Source organism: Cottoperca gobio, unplaced genomic scaffold (assembly GCF_900634415.1).
Source record: "Cottoperca gobio unplaced genomic scaffold, fCotGob3.1 fCotGob3_371arrow_ctg1, whole genome shotgun sequence".
Taxonomy (NCBI): domain Eukaryota; kingdom Metazoa; phylum Chordata; class Actinopteri; order Perciformes; family Bovichtidae; genus Cottoperca; species Cottoperca gobio.
The window spans coordinates 20,001-45,183 of NW_021166967.1; the positions used below are offsets into that span (position 1 = coordinate 20,001).

Sequence of the window (25,183 nt, forward strand, 5' to 3'; positions counted from 1 at the left end):
GCCGTCCAGGCAGGAAGTCATTATGCAACACTTAAATATACAGTCACAGCTTCCTTCATATCCTTGAGATTGCTTTTAGCTTTGAAAGGCGCTTTATAAATACAATTTATTATTATTATATTATTATTATTATTATTATTATTATTATTATTATTATTATTATTATTATTATTATTATTATTATTATTATTATTATATCCAGGAAGCTGGAAAAAACATCTTGTTGGTTTTTACTACACAAGAACATTTTAGCATGTAATGTTTTATTAAAATATAAAATAAAAAGGTTTAGACACATTTAACTTCTTATTATGTTGTATAGGAAACACATGACAGCAGTTACAGGAAAACGCCATCTTCAGATTTCTGAGAAAGATAAACAGACACGTCTGCAGATCTTGGGATATTTCAGACTCTTGAGTAAGAGGGCTCTCAGCTCACGTTTCTTTCATTCTTTTTTTATGAATATGTTTATTTCAGACCTGTAGTCCACAGATGGAGCTGAGGATGTTTATCTGTAAACAAAACACATTGAACAGCTGGATTTCTGAGTCGGGACAGCATCTGTGTCTTACAAAGAAATCATTGTGGGACATTTTCTGCAGCCGATACAGACAGGAGCGTTATTTTCCTGAAACAAGGCACGCATACACAAACAAGCTGCAGAGACCGAATACCTTCATAGTCGTAGGAATCATCAGGTGGAGTCAGTCAAGCTTCAGTAATGACCAACAACACTGTGAATATGTTAATGGTACAATGAACAGATGAATGTTTAGTTGTGAAAACTATCGATAAAGGCTAATTAATACATTTGAACTCTGCATATCTGAAAAGCCACACTCATAAAGATAAATGAGTCTGTGTGCAATCCCTCATACCAAACTATAAACAGCATCTGACATGTTATCAACATATGGAGTTGATGTAGGAAACTTGTTAGCAAACAGTTAGCATTTATTTGGAGTGGACAAGTCCATTTCTTTTTATTTAGTCTGTTTCCCAATCCACCAACTCCTGTACCTGGCTCTTCAGCTGCTAACTGCTCCACTACGTTCACCCACTAGTTAGTGAGTAGGAAACTCACAGTGTCTGTTAACCCCAGTGTTGTTTAAATGTTTTTAAATAACTGATGATGGCATCTACTCTGTGCTAACAAAAGCCACACAAATTGGAAAAACGCAAAGACATCATGCAAACCATTTTCTATCCAATCTGTCAAAACACTTTTCCCACTTTAGCACAAGAAACAAAAAATACTGTTACAGATGCAACAGAGCACATGTCCAACCACAGCGAACTGCTGCAGTCCGAGAGGAACCTTCGACTAGAGAGGGCAGACTACATACCCAGTACATACCCAGTACATACCCACTACATACCCACTACATACCCACTACATACCCACTGCATACCCACTACATACCCAGTACATACCCACTACATACCCAGTACATACCCACTACATACCCACTGCATACCCACTACATACCCAGTACATACCCACTACATACCCACTACATACCCAGTACATACCCAGTACATACCCACTACATACCCACTACATACCCACTGCATACCCACTACATACCCAGTACATACCCAGTACATACCCACTACATACCCAGTACATACCCACTACATACCCACTGCATACCCACTACATACCCAGTACATACCCACTACATACCCACTACATACCAACTACATACCCAGTACATACCCAGTACATACCAACTACATACCCACTACATACCCACTACATACCCACTACATACCAACTACATACCCACTACATACCCAGTACATACCCACTACATACCCAGTACATACCCACTACATACCCACTACATACCCACTACATACCCAGTACATACCCAGTGCATACACACTACATACCCAGTACATACCCATTACATACCCAGTACATACACACTACATACCCAGTACATACCCACTACATACCCACTACATACCCACTGCATACCCACTACATACCCAGTACATACCCAGTACATACCCAGTACATACCAACTACATACCCAGTACATACCCACTACATACCCACTACATACCCAGTACATACCCAGTACATACACACTACATACCCAGTACATACCCACTACATATCCACTACATACCCACTACATACCCACTACATACCCAGTACATACCCAGTACATACCCACTACATATCCAGTACATACCCAGTACATACCAACTACATACCCACTACATACCCACTACATACCCACTACATACCCAGTACATACCCACTACATATCCAGTACATACCCAGTACATACTCAGTACATACCCACTACATATCCAGTACATACCCAGTACATACCCACTACATACCCACTACATACCCAGTACATACCCAGTACATACACACTACATACCCAGTACATACTCAGTACATACCCACTACATATCCAGTACATATCCAGTACATACACACTACATACCCAGTACATACCCAGTACATACACACTACATACCCAGTACATACCCAGTACATACCCAGTACATACACACTATATACCCAGTACATACCCAGTACATACCCACTACATACCCACTACATACCCAGTACATACCCAGTACATACCCACTACATACCCACTACATACCCAGTACATACCCAGTACATACCCACCACATACCCAGTACATACCCCACATACCCAGTACATACCCAGTACATACCCAGTACATACCCAGTACATACCCACCACATACCCAGTACATACCCAGTACATACCCAGTACATACACACTACATACCCAGTACATACCCAGTACATACCCAGTACATACCCAGTACATACACACTACATACCCACTACATACCCAGCACATACACACTACATACCCAGTACATACCCACTACATACCCAGTACATACCCACTACATACACAGTACATACCCAGTACATACCCAGTACATACCCACTACATACCCAGTACATACCCACTACATACCCACTACATACCCACTACATACCCAGTACATACCCACTACATATCCACTACATACCCAGTACATACCCAGTACATACCCAGTACATACCCACTACATACCCAGTACATACCCAGTACATACCCACCACATACCCAGTACATACCCACTACATACCCAGTACATACCCAGTACATACCCAGTACATACCCAGTACATACCCACCACATACCCACCACATACCCAGTACAGTCAGCCATTTAAATCCCAAAACATAGTGGATGAATGATGAAGTTGGAAAACTAAGGCCGGGCTTGAAACACAACTTGAGTTTACTGATATCACTTTACATAACGTCTGTGTAATAAGGTCCTTCAAACGTTCAATAACACCACATGGGAGCGCCAAAGTTCGTAAGTAAGTAAAAGTCCAACCAGAAGTCTGTTTGAAGCCTGAAGTCTGACATCTTCTCTCCTATTGACTCAGTCTTTGCACATATTTTGCAGTTGTAATTTGTCCTTGTTGTTTTTTTAGCAATACAACTCATTCCAGTATTTGTGTATAAGCTACAGCACGCTGATCTGCTTAGTTGTCGTGGTGAGCGACATCTTCCTGTTGAATTGGTTGGTGCTCATCCGCCCATCGCTGCACCTCCTCTCAGTGTTTGCGCCTTGCGTTGCGCCCTGTGTGGTGCTGAACACCTTCCTCAGGCTCAGCTGGGCCCGGAAGGCCTTGCAGAAGATGAAATAGATGAGCGGGTCCAGGCAGACGTTGAGGACCGACAGCATGATGGTCAGCTCCTTCAGGTAGAAGAACCCCTGGCTCTGTGAGCAGCTCCTCCTCAGGAATGTGTAGGGAAGGCGAACCAGGTGGTAAGGGAGGAAGCAGACGCAGAAGACGATGACCAGCACCAACATGTTCCTGCGTGACTTGGCAAGCTTGTTGGAGGTGGAGGATGCCGGCAGCCTCTGTTGTGCCAGAGACAGCCTGCGGGTGGTGCTGTAGTAGAAGAAGACCAGAGAGACGAGGACGAGCAGGAAGACGACAAGGGAGCAGGTGTGGATGATTTTGTATAAGATGCTGAGCTGTTTGCTGTGCAGGACGTCACAGTTCACTGCGCTGGGGACAGAGGATAATGGTTCCTGGGTGAGGAGCAACAGGGTGACGTAGGTGCTGATCGTGGCCAAGAGGAAAACCCAGGTCATCGTGGAGATGATGTGGGCGGCTCGCACCGTCTGCAGGATGTGGGTTTCTAAGGGACGGACGATCTTCAGATACCTGAAGAAACGAGAGGCAGGTGTCAGCAGATGAATCATACGCAACACTATCGCTGATGGACGATTCTTTACGTCCATTGCCAAAATCTTCAAAACTCATTGCTTCTACAATATCTGTGCACGGCAACAATGGTATCATTAAATAATAATAATAATAATAATAATAATAATAATAATAATAATAATAATAATAATACATTATACTTGTTATTGTTATTATAGCGCGGAGGACAAGGAGAAGAGACGGTCAGTGTTTGAAGGCCGTGTTGAACAACTGAGTCTTGAGTGATGATTTGAATGTGGAGAGTGAGGAGGAGTCTCTGAGGGTTTGAGGTGGAGGTTCCAGAGGGTGGTGCAGCGAAAGAGAAGGCTCTGTAAAGTTGGAGAAAGACCTCCTGACAGCCACACCACTTTGTGAACTGACATTAAACGTTGGCATTGGACGTAAATCATGAGGCGTGATTTTAATACGTGGTAATGAATTTGTGTTTTTGATATGAGACATCGAGTACATCTGGGTTTTTTGACGTTCTTCCCATTTGCTCAACAACCAAGAACAAAAATGAACACAGCCTGGTTCTCTCTTTGAAATGCTAGATGGTTTTGTGTTTTATGCATTTTAATGCAGGCCTTGTTGTATTTGTTTGTTTGTATGCCTTAAGTGGCAGTCGGGTCATGACGCCGCCTGCTGGGGAGAGTTGGGAGTGGCTGGGGATCAGACAGCTGGACACAATCAGGTAATCAGCAACACTATATCAGCATGATGGTAACCGGGTTCTGGTCTCTTGTTTGTGAGTCCTGGAGAGCCGATGAGAGAGGCTCACAGCTAGTGATGGCGAGATGAAGCTTCATGAAACATTGAAGCTTTCCATTCAATTGGTTCACTCATGGGCCGAAGCTTCATGGTGCTTCATTTGCTCTACTGCGCCATCAAGTGGACAATAAATGTAAAACTGGCAGAGTGATTATAATGGCATTGCTTAGGTGTGTGAAGTAGTGATGGGCAAATTAAGCTTTTGTGAAGCACTGAACCACTTCAGCCAATTGTTTTGAAAATGGGTTCATTACTCGAAGCTTCTGGCGAAGTACAAGGCTGCAGTGGATTTAACCCTAACCCTAACCCTAACCCTAACCCTTCGCCTTGAAAATTCTTTGACGCACACATCTAAGACTGAATGTAATGTTCTATTTAAAAATGAAGATTGATGATTGTGTGTACGTGTTATTGAGAAGAGAGTGCTGGGAAAAGAATTTGGGCTTTTTACGCCTTAAATGATAGTATAGTTTAAGATTGGATGAAGGGGTACGACATGCAGCAAATGGCCACTGGTCGGATTCGAACCCCAGGCAGCTGCGGCAAGCCTTTGAAAGTGGGTCTCCTGCTCTTCGAGCTGCGCCACCGGGGCTGGTCTTTAGCATGTGGGATGTACATTATTCCTTAAACAGATTTAGATTTGGTATCTTTACATGCTCACAGGGAAGATGATGCTGGCGTGCATAACAATTGTTTCGCTAGTTGGCTGGCTCCATAATGATCCAATACAAACACAATACCAACAACTCAACAGCAACAACGCATACTACGACAACAACCAAGTTCAGAGTTGTGCATATGCATGGCCTTATGGTCCGCTGAACTCATCTCTTTCTCTGAGAAACTACAGGCTGCTCAGTGGAAGCATCTACTCAATACTGCAGCATGTTTGTCTGTATAATAAAACCACATCCTGATGCTCTTTAAGCACAGCTCTCACATCCTTATAATGACGTCAACCTGCTCAGTGCAGCTGCGGAGACCACGCGTTTACAGTTATAGTTCAAGTGTTCACTTTGTCTTATGGTCTTATCTTGTTTCACAGCTTCATGGTGATCACCAGACAGAACTGAGAGTCTGACTCATCACTGTGAATAACTAAAAGCTTTAAAAAATGAGGAAGAGGAAAAGTGCCCAAGAGCTCAGAAAACTTTCTTCTGTAAACACAGAACGTTTTGATCATAAAGGGGTCAGTGACACAATCAGGAAGCAGGACAACCAACCAGCCAAACAGCACTGAGTGAACAATGAAGTCGTCCTTCCAGTAAAATGCTACTGTGTGGTACGCTGACCTCAATAAAACTTATGATCAATATCAATACTCATGACTTCTATCAAAGCCACATCAGACATATGATGGCTTTAGTTTGGAAATGATTACGACATTTGGTTTTAACTAAGGTCACCAAGAGTGACGTCAAACCACCAGACTTTTATCCTGAAACCACATTTACATTTACACACTGGTATTAGTGAGCGTCGGAGGTGCTGGTATTATCTGTACAGTTTATCTGTTCCCAGTCTTTATGCAAAGAACACCAAACACCTGCTCATTCTTGCTTCCTGATTAGTGTACTGACATGAGAACCCAACAAGAAAGATGTTGAGCTTTTCCTTTGTACCCTCTCCACAAAGAGAACAGCCATGTTTCCATCCAAATGTCAATTATAAGCGAATTTCGAGAAAAGCTGCCAACAGAAATGCAAATTAAAGCTTGTTTTCAACCTCAACTGTTTATTTAATTAATAGCAATTATTAGGAGTTGGTTAATTGAGATAAGCAATAGGTGTTGAAGTCAATCTCATGAACGTCAGCATTAATTCACTTAATCTGTTTACGTTTGGAATCTGTTTCCACCTCAGCGAAGCGTAAAAGCTTTTTAGCGACATTTAAAACATTTTTTATCAAATTTGGCAATTCACCTTTTTTATGCACTAACAGAAATTGTACATAAAAGCAGGTGGATGTGAAATCCAAACTGGTTTAACCACCTTTAATGCCCCATTGCTGTCCCGCTCTGTCCTACCTGTTAGCTGCGATGTAACCCATGAACAGAATGCTGGCATACATGTTGAGGTAGAAGGCGACGGCACCAAAGTTGCAGTAGACCCGGCGGATGGAGACGGAGCTGCTGGCGTAGTTGACGATTCGGATGGGCAGGCAGAGGCTGATCATGAAGTCAGCGGCTGCCAGGTTCTTCAGGTAGATGGTCATGCTGCTGGACACCTTCTGCTGAGCTCGGCAGAAGTAAACCTTCAGGGTGAAACCGTTGAGGAGCAAACCCACCTACAGAGGAGACCGGGTGTGGCAGACATTTAGTAGACATGAAGAAATGTAGGATTTGTGCTTTGTCATGGTCTGATATCCTGATATACTTGGCATGCTTTATGTGAGGAGGCTCTGGGTGTAAACATGAAGATGATGTTCCCCCACCCTTTATAAACATGAGGAACTGTCTGGACCAAGTGTTGCACTATAATCCTGTTTACATTCAATTTACAAGCGAAAGCAAACTGTTGAAATGTCACAAAAAATAAATATGAATTATGCGTGTTTCCATAGACTGGTTTGGAGCGAATACACTCGGCTACACAAAGCGTAGTTTGGTTAGAAGTTGGCGGTGTGGGCTGCGCTTTACGCGTCCGCCAGTAAACAGAAGTAGAAGAAGTAGAGAAATACAACAAGCATTTACGAGAGAAAAACGGAGCGAGCGCTTCAGGAACGTCAGGTAGTGTTAAAAACACCTCAAGCAAGCGTGAAAACTATTTTGTGCAATTTGAGGAAATTCTATCAAATTTTGCAAAGTTCTCTAATGCAATACTTCAACATGTGCATCAGAATACATCGATGGAAACATGGTTATTGTCTTCCTCCTCTCTCCCCTCCTTTGTGGCCTGACTGCCATATAAAGCTGGTACCTAATGCAAGGAGTCTTTAAGTTGATCTTCTTTGTTGTAATAAACTTATATATCCATTTAAGGAGGCTCGTCGAGTTTGTTCTATTATTCATCAAACTGAAGGTTGACCCGAAGTACAAGTTTCCACATCAAAGGGAGAAAACAGGAAGTGCATTCACTACATTTACAGTTTGATTTCTTGGGGTCAATTCAAACATACATGGTGTTTCCTCAGACAGTGAAGGGGACTCACCAGAAACATCAGAGTGTGGATCACCAGGAAGAAAATGTGGGCCGAAGTGTCGACATTGCAGTGAGTCGAACTGTTGTCCGCTCGTCAGGTTGAAGAACAGGTCCCTCATGTTGCTGGATGCTCTAACAGAGCTGAACCCAAATGAGTTATGTGTTGAAAAACAGATACAAAAGCATTTGTCTGCATACAGGAACTGTCTAAAGATGAAAGGTGTAAAAGGGAAGTGACAGATCACCTCAACAGCACGCACAACCTCAGCTAGCCAGAAGTGCTCGACTTAGCAGAACATCTAAATCTGATATGTCTGGTTTCCAGTCACGTGATGAAAAACATTTTTATCTTAAGGGCTTAAATAGTTTTTGATTTTTTACTTAGTTCTGCACAACAAATATTAAAAAAGCATCTGACGAAATGTAATAAAGCATATCACATCATCCGCATGTACATTATTCACAGCTCAAAGATACAACTATGTAATATTAGTGCAGTACAAGAACAACATCAGTTACCTGCAGTGCTCACCTGTCTGTGTGTCAATCAATGGGAACAATTATTTCACTTCCTTCTACGCAGCGAGACGGAGGAAGACTGCTGCAGTTACTGTGTGTACACCGCTGATCATTTACATGTCACTCACTCTCTCACACACACACACAGGTCTTTGTTAAGATTGTATTTATTTTATTAACTTATCTTTGGGGGATTAATTATGGTAAAGAAGTTAAGATGTTAAAAAACATTGTCATCGCACATTATCTAATGTATTCATGTGTTTGTACATACACACACACACATATATATATATACGTATATAAAAAGATGAGTGGGCAGGAGAGGTTAGAAGATTGTGGTTAAAGTTAGTGTTACGCAACAGCTGGTTAAAGTTATGGTTAAAAAACAAACATTAAATTCATTAAAGTGGGATGTTAAAAGTGTTTAAAAACACTAATATTAATGCAAACATTATATCTTTAATTCCAGACAATACAAGTGTTTGAATTGGCAAAGCAAACTGAAAAACGTATAAGGAGGTCACTGAACGCCCCATCATGTTTACATTTGTAATTGTCATAGATGTGACGTTCAGGGGATCAGCCAGCTCTCTGTAAATGTTGGAGCTTACAAAAAGAAGCTGCAGCAGGATAAAGTTTCTCTGCTGTTCAGGAACAAACTTCATGTTTAGACACTGTCCTCTGGTGGCCAGGATGTGTCATTACACTCGTATATATTTTACTTTTATTTTGAAAACATTTAAAGGAACTGGTCACAGTGTTTTATAACATGTATTTAGAAAGTTTTATTTTGAAAGTTAGTATGTTGTTGCGTCTGCTTTTACACGTTGGCACGTCTGGTGCATTATCGCAGCCCTCCTGTGGTCACGATATGTAATTACAACCCTTTTCAAATGAAGAAATGTTATTTACTGTTTAATGTTATCAGTTAGAAGTTTTTAAAATCCTTGAGATGTAGACCCTAAAGAAATATTTCATTCAAACTACCTGACGGCCGAGAATTAAAATACATAGTTTTAGTTCCACCTAAAACTATGTATTTAGTTAGAAATAATCATATATATCTATATATCTATATATCTATATATCTATATATCTATATATATAGATATATAGATAGATAGATATACTGTATACTGTAGCGGTATTACAGTCACTTTACCGCACCGTTGTGACGAGAAGAGAGCTGAGCCAGAAGGATCTTCTGGGCGATCTTCATTCCTACCCTCACCTATGGTCATGAAGGGTAATGACCCAAAGAACGAGATCACGGGTACAAGCGGCCGAAATGTGTTTTCTCAGACGGGTGGCGTCTCCCTTAGAGAGAGGGTGAGAAGCTCAGCCATCAGGAGAGACTCGGAGTAGAGCCGCTGCTCCTTTACGTTGAAAGGAGCCAGTTGAGGTGGTTCATCTAGTAAGGAGCCACCTGGGCGCCTCCCTAGGGAGGTGTTCCAGGTACAGCTGGAGGAGACCCCGGGGAAGACCCAGGACTCGTGGAGAGATGATATCTCCTCACTGGGAACGCCTCGGGATCCCCCAGTCGGAGCTGGAGGATGTGGCCCGGAGAAGGAAGTCTGGGGTTCCTTACTGGAGCTGCTGCCCCCGCGACCCGACCCCGGATAAGAGGTAGACGATGGATGGCTGGATGGATATTATATATATATACAAATAGTTTAATTACAAACGACTGCTTCACTGTAATTGTTGTGCATATGAACAATAAATAACTTTACATTTAATATCAACTCCTAAACAGATGAAATAGCAGCTGGAAGAACAGGTTTGTTGTTTCTGAATGAATGATTATGTCTCATCACCACAGTGAAACTTCCTCAATGTAAATGTTAAAGTTGCTATGACAACGCTCATGTGACCTCAGAGCCACAGAGATAACCGGTGACGTCATCACAGTCCACTCTCACTTCCACATCAACACTTCCTTTATTCTCCAACAATAAATACATCGTGTTATAAACATTGTTTCATTTATTCACAATTATACAGAATTCTGCATTTACATGAGTTTCTGTCTTATTTGTAAATGAAAATGACTTTAAATTATGTTTCGGATGAGTTATAATACAGATTCAAATATTTACTCCCAGTGAAACTTATTTCTATTATTTCATTTTGTACAATATTTACAAATTAAACTACAGACTTGTCAAGGTCAAGTGTTCTGTCCTCTCCTCTCTCCTCATATCCTCGTCTTCTCTCCTTGACTCCTCTCCTCCCCTTTCCTCGTCACCTTGTCTCCTCTCCTCTTGTTTCTTTGCTCCCCTCTCCCTCTCCTCATCACCTTGTCTGGTCTCCTCTCCTCTCCTCTCCTCTCCTAGTAACCTTGTCTCCTCTCCTCGTCTCCTCTCCTCTACTCTCCTCTCCCCTCTCATCTCCTCTCCTCCCCTCTCCTCTCCTAGTAACCTTGTCTCCTCTCCTCGTCTCCTCTCCTCTCCTCTACTCTCCTCGTCTCCTCTCCTCTCCTCTACTCTCCCCTCTACTCTCCCCTCTCATCTCCTCCCCTCCCCTCTCCTCTCCTCTCCTCTCCCCTCTACTCTCCCCTCTCATCTCCTCTCCCCTCTCATCTCCTCCCCTCTCCTCTCCTCCCCTCTCCTCTCCCCTCCCCTCTCATCTCCTCCCCTCTCCTCTCCCCTCTCCTCTCCTCTCCTCTCCTCTCCTCGTCTCGTCTCCTCTCCTCTCCTCTCCTCTACTCTCCCCTCCCCTCTCCTCTCCTCTCCTAAATGTGTGTGAGACTCTGGCCGGTGGTGAGCGACGTCCTCCTCTGTCTCCCGGACAGCTTCCTGAGCAGCGACTCTCTGAAGGTTCTGCACATCAGGAAGTAGATGACGGGGTCGAGGCAGACGTTGAGCGCCGACATGAAGAGCGTCGTCTCCTTCAGCTGGAACAGCACGAAGCGAGAGTTCCAGCTGAAGCCCGACGCCGGCATCTGGCTCAGTGTGTACGGCACGCGGCAGACGTGGTACGGCACGAAGCAGACGAAGAACACCGCCAGGATGCTGAAGATGCTGCGCTGCGACTTCCGGCAGACGTCGCAGTTGTCGCGGCGCACGCGACGGTAGGACTGGTAGACGCGGCAGGCGATGGAGGTGTAGCAGTAGGCGAGGACGAGCAGGGTCACCCAGAACAGGCCGATGTTGAAGAGCGTGGACACGCGGTGCCACTGCACGCCCAGCGGCGTCTTCAGCTGCATGCATTGCCGCGCGTTCTGCTCATCCGCCGGCATGCTGGTCAGCACCACGTTGGGCAGGACGCACAGCAGCAGGAAGCTCCAGGTGAAGATCGCCAGCACCCGCGCGAAGCCGACGTTCTGCAGGTGGTGCAGCAGCGACACCCCGCACAACCGGGACCTGCCGGTGCAGCAGGTCGAGGTGTGTCGGACGATCTTGACGTAGCGCTCGAGGCTGATGAACCCCATGAAGAGGATCCCCACGTACATGGAGGAGTAGAAGAGCACGGCGGTGTAGCGGCAGATGACCACGTGGAGCCGCCAGCCGCCCACGCCCAGCTGAGTCGCCAGCCTGAAGGGGAAGGTGGCGAGCATGAGGAGGTCGGCCACCACCATGTTCTTCAGGTACACCACCAGGCCCGAGTCGCTGGGCACTCGGAAGAAGATCCAGGCGGCCCCGCCGTTCAGGGCGGCGCCCACCACGCAGATGAGCAGGTAGAGCGGCGGCAGCACGTGCAGCGTGAAGGTGCTGCTGAAGTCTGATTGGTTGGTGGGGAGGCGGCTGGAGTTCAGCAGATCCATCGCTGAAAGACACAAACATAATGATGATGACTCATTCTTTACATTTACCGAAAATGTGGTGGCGAGTTTTTTGGATTTCAGGATTGTTTTAGTTTTTTACTTTGAATGTTTTATCTTTATTTACTTTTTTTTTTTAACTATTTTTACTTTATCTATTCAACCTTCATTTAACGAGGGAGTCCCTACACAGCAGCATTAAAACATAATGTACAGATACAATCATACATTACACACATCACAGCAATAATCACAAATGAGCACAATCTCCAGTTAATATGCAATATTTATAATATATAAGTATATTATAAATCTGTTTAATGGACTTACTGTACGTGATCTATGTTATTTACATAAAGAGCGACAGACTTCAAGCAGAACAGCAAGAAGTTCAAACTAAAAGCTCAAAATCTTTACAATAAAGAAACAAACGTCAGCAGTAAGCGTTCAGTGACAGGACATGTGCAATAAGTTGTTTTTATAATCTTCTATATTTATACAATAATCTAATTCAAGTCGTCTCTGCAGCTGCACAAACTTTAAATCACTTCCTCCAAAGGAGACGAGTGGAGTCTGCAGGTTGCAGCTGTTTGTCGTCAGGACATGAAGAAGGAGGCGGAATGACCTCAGAAACAAAAATGTGTTTTTCTACGTTTGTATATTGAAGACGAGTCGAATCTCTCTTACAAACTGAGACGAAGTGCAGAAACCAAAACGCAGCTGAATCTAATTTATATAATTATATCTCAATAATCAACTGCTGTCTCCTCTCTTGTCTCCTCTCTTGTCTCCTCTCCTTGTCTCCTCTCTTGTCTCCTCTCTTGTCTCCTCTCCCTATCTCCTCTCTTGTCTCCTCTCTTGTCTCCTCTCCTTGTCTCCTCTCTTGTCTCCTCTCTTGTCTCCTCTCCCTATCTCCTCTCCTTGTCTCCTCTCTTGTCTCCTCTCTTGTCTCCTCTCCTTGTCTCCTCTCTTGTCTCCTCTCTTGTCTCCTCTCCCTATCTCCTCTCCTTGTCTCCTCTCTTGTCTCCTCTCTTGTCTCCTCTCCCTGTCTCCTCTCCCTGTCTCCTCTCCCTGTCTCCTCTTGTCTCCTCTCCCTATCTCCTCTCCTTGTCTCCTCTCCCTGTCTCCTCTCTTGTCTCCTCTCCATGTCTCCTCTCCCTGTCTCCTCTCTTGTCTCCTCTCCATGTCTCCTCTCCCTGTCTCCTCTCTTGTCTCCTTTCTCTGTCTCCTTTCCCTGTCTCCTCTCTTGTCTCCTCTCCATGTCTCCTCTTGTCTCCTCTCCCTATCTCCTCTCCTTGTCTCCTCTCCCTGTCTCCTCTCTTGTCTCCTCTCTTGTCTCCTCTCCTTGTCTCCTCTCTTGTCTCCTCTCTTGTCTCCTCTCCTTGTCTCCTCTCTTGTCTCCTCTCTTGTCTCCTCTCCCTATCTCCTCTCCTTGTCTCCTCTCTTGTCTCCTCTCTTGTCTCCTCTCTTGTCTCCTCTCTTGTCTCCTCTCTTGTCTCCTCTCCTTGTCTCCTCTCTTGTCTCCTCTCTTGTCTCCTCTCCCTATCTCCTCTCCTTGTCTCCTCTCTTGTCTCCTCTCTTGTCTCCTCTCCCTGTCTCCTCTCCCTGTCTCCTCTCCCTGTCTCCTCTTGTCTCCTCTCCCTATCTCCTCTCCTTGTCTCCTCTCCCTGTCTCCACTCTTGTCTCCTCTCCATGTCTCTTCTCCCTGTCTCCTCTCTTGTCTCCTCTCCATGTCTCCTCTCCCTGTCTCCTCTCTTGTCTCCTTTCTCTGTCTCCTTTCCCTGTCTCCTCTCTTGTCTCCTCTCCATGTCTCCTCTTGTCTCCTCTCCCTATCTCCTCTCCTTGTCTCCTCTCCCTGTCTCCTCTCTTGTCTCCTCTCTTGTCTCCTCTCCTTGTCTCCTCTCTTGTCTCCTCTCCCTATCTCCTCTCCTTGTCTCCTCTCTTGTCTCCTCTCTTGTCTCCTCTCTTGTCTCCTCTGCTGTCTCCTCTCTTGTCTCCTCTCTTGTCTCCTCTCCTTGTCTCCTCTCCCTGTCTCCTCTCTTGTCTCCTCTCCATGTCTCCTCTCTTGTCTCCTCTCCATGTCTCCTCTCCCTGTCTCCTCTCTTGTCTCCTTTCTCTGTCTCCTTTCTCTGTCTCCTCTCTTGTCTCCTCTCCATGTCTCCTCTTGTCTCCTCTCCCTATCTCCTCTCCTTGTCTCCTCTCCCTGTCTCCTCTCTTGTCTACTCTCCATGTCTCCTCTCCCTGTCTCCTCTCTTGTCTCCTTTCTCTGTCTCCTCTCCCTGTCTCCTCTCTTGTCTCCTCTCCATGTCTCCTCTCTCTGTCTCCTCTCCCTATCTCCTCTCCTTGTCTCCTCTCTTGTCTCCTCTCTTGTCTCCTCTCTTGTCTCCTCTGCTGTCTCCTCTCTTGTCTCCTCTCTTGTCTCCTCTCCTTGTCTCCTCTCCCTGTCTCCTCTCTTGTCTCCTCTCCATGTCTCCTCTCTTGTCTCCTCTCCATGTCTCCTCTCCCTGTCTCCTCTCTTGTCTCCTTTCTCTGTCTCCTTTCTCTGTCTCCTCTCTTGTCTCCTCTCCATGTCTCCTCTTGTCTCCTCTCCCTATCTCCTCTCCTTGTCTCCTCTCCCTGTCTCCTCTCTTGTCTACTCTCCATGTCTCCTCTCCCTGTCTCCTCTCTTGTCTCCTTTCTCTGTCTCCTCTCCCTGTCTCCTCTCTTGTCTCCTCTCCATGTCTCCTCTCTCTGTCTCCTCTCCCTGTCTCCTCTCTTGTCTCCTCTCCCTGTCTCCTCTCTCTGTCTCCTCTCTCGTCTCCTCTGCTGTCTCCTCTCTTGTCTCCTCTCCCTCTCTCCTCTCTTGTCTCCCCTCCCTCTCTCCTCTGCTGTCTCCTCGATTGTCTCCTCTCTTGTCTCCTCTCTTGTCTCCTCTCTTGTCTCCTCTCTTGTCTCCTCTCCCTCTCTTGTCTCCCCTCCCTCTCTCCTCTGCTGTCTCCTCGCTTGTCTCCTCTCTTGTCTCATCTCTTGTCTCCTCTCCCTGTCTCCTTTCTTGTCTCCTCTCCCTGTCTCCTCTGCTGTCTCCTCTCTTGTCTCCTCTCTTGTCTCCTTTGCTGTCTCGTCTCTTGTCTCCTCTCCCTATCTCCTCTCCTTGTCTCCTCTCCCTGTCTCCTCTGCTGTCTCCTCTCTTGTCTCCTCTCCCTCTCTCCTCTCTTGTCTCCCCTCCCTCTCTCCTCTGCTGTCTCCTCGCTTGTCTCCTCTCTTGTCTCCTCTCCTGTCTCCTCTCTTGTCTCCTTTGCTGTCTCGTCTCTTGTCTCCTCTCCCTATCTCCTCTCCTTGTCTCCTCTCTTGTCTCCTCTCCCTGTCTCCTCTCTTGTCTCCTCTCCCTGTCTCCTCTCCCTGTCTCCTCTCCCTGTCTCCTCTGCTGTCTCCTCTCTTGTCTCCTCTGCTGTCTCCTCGCTTGTCTCCTCGCTTGTCTCCTCTCTTGTCTCCTCTCCTGTCTCCTCTCTTGTCTCCTTTGCTGTCTCCTCTCTTGTCTCCTCTCCTGTCTCCTCTCTTGTCTCCTCTGCTGTCTCCTCGCTTGTCTCCTCTCTTGTCTCCTCTCCTGTCTCCTCTCTTGTCTCCTTTGCTGTCTCCTCTCTTGTCTCCTCTCTTGTCTCCTCTCTTGTCTCCATTCTTGTCTCCTCTGCTGTCTCCTCTCTTGTCTCCTTTCTTGTCTCCTCTCCTGTCTCCTCTCTCTGTCTCCTCTCCCTGTCTCCTCTCTTTGTCTCCTCTCCCTGTCTCCTCTCTTGTCTCCTTTCTTGTCTCCTCTCTTGTCTCCTCTCCTGTCTCCTCTCTTGTCTCCTCTCCCTCTCTCCTCTCCCTGTCTCCTCTCTTGTCTCCTCTCCCTGTCTCCTCTCTTGTCTCCTCTCCTGTCTCCTCTCTTGTCTCCTCTGCTGTCTCCTCGCTTGTCTCCTCGCTTGTCTCCTCTCTTGTCTCCTCTCCTGTCTCCTCTCTTGTCTCCTTTGCTGTCTCCTCTCTTGTCTCCTCTCTTGTCTCCTCTCTTGTCTCCATTCTTGTCTCCTCTGCTGTCTCCTCTCTTGTCTCCTCTCTTGTCTCCTCTCCTGTCTCCTCTCTCTGTCTCCTCTCCCTGTCTCCTCTCTTTGTCTCCTCTCCCTGTCTCCTCTCTTGTCTCCTTTCTTGTCTCCTCTCTTGTCTCCTCTCCTGTCTCCTCTCTTGTCTCCTCTCCCTCTCTCCTCTGCTGTCTCCTCTCTTGTCTCCTCTCCCTGTCTCCTCTGCTGTGTCCTCTCTTGTCTCCTCTGCTGTCTCCTCTCTTGTCTCCTCTCTTGTCTCCTCTCTTGTCTCCTCTCCCTCTCTCCTCTGCTGTCTCCTCTCCCTGTCTCCTCTCCCTGTCTCCTCTGCTGTCTCCTCTCTTGTCTCCTCTGCTGTCTCCTCGCTTGTCTCCTCGCTTGTCTCCTCTCTTGTCTCCTCTCCTGTCTCCTCTCTTGTCTCCTTTGCTGTCTCCTCTCTTGTCTCCTCTCTTGTCTCCTCTCCTGTCTCCTCTCTTGTCTCCTCTGCTGTCTCCTCGCTTGTCTCCTCGCTTGTCTCCTCTCTTGTCTCCTCTCCTGTCTCCTCTCTTGTCTCCTTTGCTGTCTCCTCTCTTGTCTCCTCTCCTGTCTCCTCTGCTGTCTCCTCTGCTGTCTCCATTCTTGTCTGCTCTGCTGTCTCCTCTCTTGTCTCCTCTCTTGTCTCCTCTCCTGTCTCCTCTCTCTGTCTCCTCTCCCTGTCTCCTCTCTTTGTCTCCTCTCCCTGTCTCCTCTCTTGTCTCCTTTCTTGTCTCCTCTCTTGTCTCCTCTCCTGTCTCCTCTCTTGTCTCCTCTCCCTGTCTCCTCTGCTGTCTCCTCGCTTGTCTCCTCTCCGGTCTCCTCTCTTGTCTTCTTTGCTGTCTCGTCTCTTGTCTCCTCTCTTGTCTCCTCTCTCTGTCTCCTCTCTTGTCTCCTCTCCCTATCTCCTCTCCTTGTCTCCTCTCCCTGTCTCCTCTCTTGTCTCCTCTCCCTGTCTCCGCTCTTGTCTCCTCTCTTGTCTCCTCTCCCTGTCTCCTCTCTTGTCTCCTCTCTTGTCTCCTCTCTTGTCTCCTCTCCCTGTCTCCTCTCTTGTCTCCTCTCACTGTCTCCTCTCTTGTCTACTCTCCTGTCTCCTCTCTTGGCTCCTCTCTTGGCTCCTCTCTTGTCTCCTCTCCTGTCTCCTCTCTTGTCTCCTTTGCTGTCTCCTCTCTTGTCTCCTCTCTTGTCTCCTCTCTCTGTCTCCTCTCCCTGTCTCCTCTCTTGTCTCCTCTCCTGTCTCCTCTGCTGTCTCCTCTGCTGTCTCCATTCTTGTCTCCTCTGCTGTCTCCTCTCTTGTCTCCTCTCTCTGTCTCCTCTCCCTGTCTCCTCTCTTTGTCTCCTCTCCCTGTCTCATCTCTTGTCTCCTTTGCTGTCTCCTCTCTTGTCTCCTCTCTTGTCTCCTCTCCTGTCTCCTCTGCTGTCTCCTCTGCTGTCTCCATTCTTGTCTCCTCTGCTGTCTCCTCTCTTGTCTCCTCTCCCTGTCTCCTCTCCTGTCTCCTCTCCCTGTCTCCTCTCCTGTTTCCTCTCCTGTCTCCTCTCTTGTCTCCTCTCTTGTCTCCTCTGCTGTCTCCTCTCCCTGTCTCCTCTCCTGTTTCCTCTCCTGTCTCCTCTCTTGTCTCCTCTCTTGTCTCCTCTCCCTGTCTCCTCTCCTGTCTCCTCTCTTGTCTCCTCTCCCTGTCTCCTCTCCTGTCTCCTCTCCCTGTCTCCTCTCTTGTCTCCTCTCTTGTCTCCTCTCCTGTCTCCTCTCCCTGTCTCCTCTCTTGTCTCCTCTCTTGTCTCCTCTGCTGTCTCCTCTCCCTGTCTCCTCTCCTGTCTCCTGTCTTGTCTCCTCTCTTGTCTCCTCTCCCTGTCTCCTCTGCTGTCTCCTCTCCCTGTCTCCTCTCCTGTCTCCTCTCTTGTCTCCTCTCTTGTCTCCTCTCCTGTCTCCTCTCCCTGTCTCCTCTCTTGTCTCCTCTCTTGTCTCCTCTCTTGTCTCCTCTGCTGTCTCCTCTCCCTGTCTCCTCTCCTGTCTCCTCTCCCTGTCTCCTCTCTTGTCTCCTCTCTTGTCTCCTCTCCCTGTCTCCTCTGCTGTCTCCTCTCCCTGTCTCCTCTCCTGTCTCCTCTCTTGTCTCCTCTCTTGTCTCCTCTCTTGTCTCCTCTGCTGTCTCCTCTCCCTGTCTCCTCTCCTGTTTCCTCTCCTGTCTCCTCTCTTGTCTCCTCTCTTGTCTCCTCTCCCTGTCTCCTCTGCTGTCTCCTCTCCCTGTCTCCTCTCCTGTCTCCTCTCTTGTCTCCTCTCTTGTCTCCTCTCCTGTCTCCTCTCTTGTCTCCTCTCCCTGTCTCCTCTCTTGTCTCCTCTCTTGTCTCCTCTCCCTGTCTCCTCTCCCTGTCTCCTCTCTTGTCTCCTCTCTTTTCTCCTCTCCTGTCTCCTCTGCTGTCTCCTCTCCTGTCTCCTCTCCTGTCTCCTCTCTTGTCTCCTCTCTTGTCTCCTCTCCTGTCTCCTCTCTTTTCTCCTCTCTTGTCTCCTCTCCTGTCTCCTCTCCTGTCTCCTCTCTTGTCTCCTTTGGTGTCTCCTCTCTTGTCTCCTCTCTTGTCTCCTTTGCTGTCTCCTCTCTTGTCTCCTCTCTTGTCTCCTCTCTTGTCTCCTCTCCTGTCTCCTCTCTTGTCTCCTCTGCTGTCTCCTCGCTTGTCTCCTCGCTTGTATCCTCTCTTGTCTCCTCTCCTGTCTCCTCTCTTGTCTCCTTTGCTGTCTCCTCTCTTGTCTCCTTTGCTGTCTCCTCTCTTGTCTCCTCTCTTGTCTCCTCTCCTGTCTCCTCTGCTGTCTCCTCTGCTGTCTCCATTCTTGTCTCCTCTGCTGTCTCCTCTCTTGTCTCCTCTCCCTGTCTTCTCTCCTGTCTCCTCTCCCTGTCTCCTCTCCTGTCTCCTCTCCTGTTTCCTCTCCTGTCTCCTCTCTTGTCTCCTCTCTTGTCTCCTCTGCTGTCTCCTCTCCCTGTCTCCTCTCCCTGTCTCCTCTCCTGTTTCCTCTCCTGTCTCCTCTCATGTCTCCTCTCTTGTCTCCTCTCCCTGTCTCCTCTCCTGTCTCCTCTCCTGTCTCCTCTCCTGTCTCCTCTCTTGTCTCCTCTCCCTGTCTCCTCTCCTGTCTCCTCTCCCTGTCTCCTCTCTTGTCTCCTCTCTTGTCTCCTCTCCTGTCTCCTCTCCCTGTCTCCTCTCTTGTCTCCTCTCTTGTCTCCTCTGCTGTCTCCTCTCCCTGTCTCCTCTCCTGTCTCCTGTCTTGTCTCCTCTCTTGTCTCCTCTCCCTGTCTCCTCTGCTGTCTCCTCTCCCTGTCTCCTCTCCTGTCTCCTCTCTTGTCTCCTCTCTTGTCTCCTCTCCTGTCTCCTCTCCCTGTCTCCTCTCTTGTCTCCTCTCTTGTCTCCTCTGCTGTCTCCTCTCCCTGTCTCCTCTCCTGTCTCCTCTCCCTGTCTCCTCTCTTGTCTCCTCTCTTGTCTCCTCTCCCTGTCTCCTCTGCTGTCTCCTCTCCCTGTCTCCTCTCCTGTCTCCTCTCTTGTCTCCTCTCTTGTCTCCTCTCTTGTCTCCTCTGCTGTCTCCTCTCCCTGTCTCCTCTGCTGTCTCCTCTCCTGTCTCCTCCTGTCTCCTGTCTCCTCTCCTGTCTCCTCTCTTGTCTCCTCTCCTGTCTCCTCTCTTTTCTCCTCTCTTGTCTCCTCTCCTGTCTCCTCTCTTGTCTCCTCTCTTGTCTCCTCTCCTGTCTCCTCTCCTGTCTCCTCTCTTGTCTCCTCTCCTGTCTCCTCTCCTGTCTCCTCTCTTGTCTCCTCTCCTGTCTCCTCCTGTCTCCTCTCCCTGTCTCCTCTCCTGTCTCCTCTCCTGTCTCCTCTCTTGTCTCCTCTCCTGTCTCCTCCTGTCTCCTCTCCCTGTCTCCTCTCCTGTCTCCTCTCCTGTCTCCTCTCTTGTCTCCTCTCCTTTCTCCTCTCTTGTCTCCTCTCCTGTCTCCTCCTGTCTCCTCTCTTGTCTCCTCTCTTGTCTCCTCTCCTGTCTCCTCCTGTCTCCTCTCCCTGTCTCCTCTCCTGTCTCCTCTCCTGTCTCCTCTCTTGTCTCCTCTCCTGTCTCCTCCTGTCTCCTCTCCCTGTCTCCTCTCCTGTCTCCTCTCCTGTCTCCTCTCTTGTCTCCTCTCCTTTCTCCTCTCCTGTCTCCTCTCTTGTCTCCTCTCCTGTCTCCTCCTGTCTCCTCTCTTGTCTCCTCTCCTGTCTCCTCCTGTCTCCTCTCCCTGTCTCCTCTCCTGTCTCCTCTCTTGTCTCCTCTCCTTTCTCCTCTCCTGTCTCCTCTCTTGTCTCCTCTCCTGTCTCCTCCTGTCTCCTCTCTTGTCTCCTCTCCTGTCTCCTCCTGTCTCCTCTCCCTGTCTCCTCTCTTGTCTCCTCTCCTTTCTCCTCTCCTGTCTCCTCTCTTGTCTCCTCTCCTGTCTCCTCCTGTCTCCTCTCCTGTCTCCTCCTGTCTCCTCTCTTGTCTCCTCTCCTGTCTCCTCCTGTCTCCTCTCCCTGTCTCCTCTCCTGTCTCCTCCTGTCTCCTCTCCCTGTCTCCTCTCCTGTCTCCTCCTGTCTCCTCTCTTGTCTCCTCTCCTGTCTCCTCCTGTCTCCTCTCCCTGTCTCCTCTCTTGTCTCCTCTCCTGTCTCCTCTCTTGTCTCCTCTCCTGTCTCCTCCTGTCTCCTCTCCTGTCTCCTCCTGTCTCCTCTCTTGTCTCCTCTCCTGTCTCCTCCTGTCTCCTCTCCCTGTCTCCTCTCCTGTCTCCTCTCCCTGTCTCCTCTCCTGTCTCCTCTCCTGTCTCCTCTCTTGTCTCCTCTGTCTTTAAGTGTACATCAGAAGTATATGTTCCCTGCAGGATGAGCTGCAGACTCTTAACGACTTCACATTAAACATGAGGAAGTGTCTTGCGTGTGCAGCGCTGCTGAACAGAAGCCTTTTATGTTCATGAACTGCACACACAGCGCTCTGTTTACACGGGGACACGTGCACAAATAAAAAGCGTCTTGAACTCCCGTGTGTCCTGCTGTTCACACACACTTCCCTCCAAACAGCGATTCATCCGAGTCCAACGCACACTGAGCTCCTCCTTCATCGCTTGTACAAACAGGACATCGACAGCGGAGGACGACCGCGGCCGCCTTTAGTTTCCCTCTCGCTCTTTTATTTTTAGTCTCAACACAAACAGCCTGAAACACTTTTAAACATTAAAGTGATCACTGTCAGGATCCTGCTTACGTTAATAACTTAAAACGTTACGACGTTTCAGGACTTCAGGGTTCTGACTTCCTGTGTTCATGTCGAGCACTTTGTTTTACATTTAGCCGCCGGACAGTCAAACCACAGGACGGGGGTCAAGGCGCCATGATCAATCAGTGGCGTCCATGCAACATGCTCGTGTGCGTCTCACCTCATGTCTACTGTCAGACGTATCTGTGTGTGTGTGTGTGTGTGTGTGTGTGTGTCTGAGTTACGATTATCTCTTCAACCCTCTGACCGATCTACTTCCTGCTTGGCGTGTGTGTTGCTGAGGACCCGATAGAGTGCAGTGCAGCACGTGAAGTTATTTGGATGAGTGGTTCTGTAGAAAATGCCGCCCGGCCGGCTGCCGTAAGCCGTAAAAGTGCAAATAGACGCATTAACATCCAGACAGCAGCGTGGCCCCTGAGGGACGTCTGTATCTTCTCCTTCACAGCACAGCGCCTGTCTGTCACTACGTTACCGGGGAAATAATTAAGAATGTGTGTGTGATAAACATGTTGCACGTTTATCAGCACAGTTACGGTACAGGTGCCCGGAGCTCTCTGAGTATCTGAACTTGAAGACATTGAACAGGACTTTGACGTTATTGAGGCCGTGAACTGTTCATGTCAGCTTTAGCGCTCATGATGCGTTCACTGTAGCGTTCAACAGACTCATAGTAGTGAGAAGAAGCAGCAGCACGATCCCGAACAACAGGAATCACAACGCTCAAAGTTCTCTCCTCCAGGTTCAACGACCTCGCTTTGGAACGAGCTTTGTCCAACGAGCTTTGCGTTTCACGTCACTATATTTGCATTTTCTTTGCCGCTGTGTCACTTCTGTATCTTACAGCTTCCCGTGTAGAGCAGCATGACACTGGACTTAATATCAACATGTTTTTATGATCAGCATAACAAACAATGGAACAAACGTTTAAATGTTTGTGTTTAACATGAACATCCAGTTGTGTCACATTTATAAACTTTAGAGGCGTTCAGTGAAGCAGAAGAAGTAAAGTTTGTCCTGTTTTCTTTCCTTCTCGTGTGGAAACTAAAAGTCTCTGCTGCACAGACGTTTGTTTCTGGAGTGACTCACTTCATCGTCCTGGATGCAAATGAAGAAGATGCTGATCAGCAGCACGAAAAGCTACAACTTCTGCTTTCAGCCTCCCGCAGATGAAGCACAGGAAGTGATGCAATGACTGTTTCTAGTTTTGTGTGCGAGATCGAAGCATTTGCAAGAATTATTTGTTAAACAAAACTGCGTCCAGCTCGCTGCGTCACGCCAGAGTCACCGGAGGTGAATAAATACTGCAGCTCAACAAACAGAGACTTCAGGAGTAACAGTAGAAATATACTTAAAGTACTCACAGTACTCATCAGGCAGAATATCATGTGTTATGTTATAGTGTGTTCATGTCTTTAACGACTTTGTAATATTACGTCATTATTTATTTGTGGATAATCTGAACGTGTGAATAAAGTTATTTAATATTTGCCTCTACTAGAGTACAAAGTACAAGTACTTCAAGTACTTCAAGTACTTGAAGTACTTCCCAAGTTGTCGGAGTATTCCTTTAAACGTGTTTCTTCGCCTGCGTGTTGGCGAACGTGTATTTGTACAACGTGTATCTCATGAATGTATTTCTGCTTCTCTGCACAGTTACTGCAGAAACATAATTCCACATGTCGGCGATTAAAACACTTTCTTTATTTTCACATTTGGGTTAATGACATAAATTATAATGTAATACATGATGTGTTATTGTAGCACATTAATGCATCAAGACTTATAATACAATTATATAATGAATATTATTCTGCACACTGAGCTTTAAGTATATGTCGAGTTTATTTGATGCGTCTAAAAGTATATAAAGGATTTAAAATATCTCCTTGTGCTGTAGATGAAATCATTTCCTTTTGTATAATCAGATCTGAGGGTTGTAAGCGTGTGTAAGTGCGTTAACGCTCAGGGTGCGTGCGGCGCTGCACATCTCTACATCTGAATGTCACTTTGACTCCACATAAAGACGTCTTCATCACATGATTATGATTATGATTATGATTATGAGGCATCGCCTTGTTTTAAATGTATTTTGTATAAAAAGTTAAGGGCTAAAGTTGTTATTTTGCAAGAAAGTCAAATCTTTTCAGAATAAGTGTTAAAGTTACAGGAGAAGGTAAAACAAGAGCAGCTGTGCGGCTCAGAGGGAAACTGGGTCAAACATGTCATCGAATTATAAACATCTGACATTTTGTGTATAAAAACAAATATTGCAGCATTTAATTAACTGTTAAAATATAAACGCACTTTACTGGAAGTGTCTTTTGTCAAACATGTCAAACTAAAGAAAAAAAATTAGAGCCGAAACAATTAGACGATTAATTGCAAACTTTTTGATGATTCATCTTTTTAAAGTAAGAAATACAAAAACATCCCAGAATCCAGTTTCTTTACTTTGTCGCATAAAATAATGAATTGAATTGGTGTAGACTAACTCACCACAAACCTTGATGAAACGTTTATTTTTGCATAAACTTCAGAAGACTTTTCTCTCTTTCAGGACTTTTGTCTTTGTTCCCATAAGATCGCTTCCTCCTTTAAATATCATATGTTCCATCTCCTCACGACGTCCTTTAATACTCAGAATCTGATGGTTTCTGCTGACGTTATGTTTAAAACAAGTCATTTTTGGAAAACTGGAGTAAAACAAAACCCTTTTGGAAAGTGAAATCCCAGCAGCCCCGCGTGTCCCTGGTGTGTAGAAGTTTTAACGACCTGCACATCATCTACTTTGTTTTGTGTGAACTATTTGCGTCTGAAGGATTTCTCTGGTTAGTAGAAACATCTGGCCGAGGGAGAAGATGAAAGCCCAGATGTTGTGCTTCAGGCTGAAGACGTACCTGTTGATGAGCAGAGTCACTCACCACACACAGAGGAGGTCCGTCAGGGTCCCATGCAGATGTAAGAATTCAGAGCTGTGCAGCGTGAAGTCATCTGACGTGAGGCTCAGACAGTTCAGCTCTAAAGAGTCTCTGGAGAACTTCCACTTCCTCTCTCGCTCTGACATCGTCCCTCCCTCTCGCTCGCAGAGGGTTTTTTTTTTCCATTTTCTTTATTGGTATGACAAATCAAGTCATAGTATAGTGACATGAAAACAAATGTACCAGGAAAATAAGAGGAACAAGAATAAATACAGCTGATGATGACAGAAAAGTGAACGCGGGATGATTACACGTTGAGCCGGAGTGATGCTTCTAGGAATAAGTTCACATCTTATTATGCCTCATCTGTTTGTCTGCCTGCCTGTCTGTCTGTCTCTCTGTCTGTCTGTCTCTGTCTGTCTGTCTCTCTGTCTGTCTGTCTGTCTCACTGTCTATCTGTTTGTCTGCCTGTCCGACTGTATGTATGTA

General features: G+C 46.8%; 2 protein-coding genes across 3 annotated transcripts; both read right to left on the bottom strand.

Moving 5' to 3' along the window:
* Positions 1-3,529: 3,529 nt before the first annotated feature.
* On the bottom strand, positions 3,530-9,935 carry LOC115005810 (P2Y purinoceptor 14-like). Its single transcript, XM_029427761.1, has 4 exons — positions 9,893-9,935; positions 8,205-8,284; positions 7,081-7,340; positions 3,530-4,241 (listed from the first exon to the last, which is right to left on the bottom strand). The coding sequence occupies exons 1-4, from the start codon at positions 9,933-9,935 to the stop codon at positions 3,530-3,532; spliced, it is 1,095 nt and encodes a 364-aa protein (XP_029283621.1).
* Positions 9,936-11,444: 1,509 nt separating this feature from the next.
* LOC115005817 (P2Y purinoceptor 14) lies at positions 11,445-24,794 on the bottom strand. 2 transcript variants are annotated; one of them, XM_029427779.1, is made up of 2 exons: positions 24,674-24,794; positions 11,445-12,484 (listed from the first exon to the last, which is right to left on the bottom strand). In XM_029427779.1, exon 2 carries the CDS (start codon positions 12,480-12,482, stop codon positions 11,451-11,453), a length of 1,032 nt encoding a protein of 343 aa, XP_029283639.1. In that variant the 5' UTR covers positions 12,483-12,484; positions 24,674-24,794; the 3' UTR covers positions 11,445-11,450. The 2 variants fall into 2 exon arrangements, with proteins under 2 accessions (XP_029283639.1, XP_029283640.1); XM_029427780.1 differs by having other exon boundaries at positions 24,698-24,777.
* Positions 24,795-25,183: the final 389 nt, after the last annotated feature.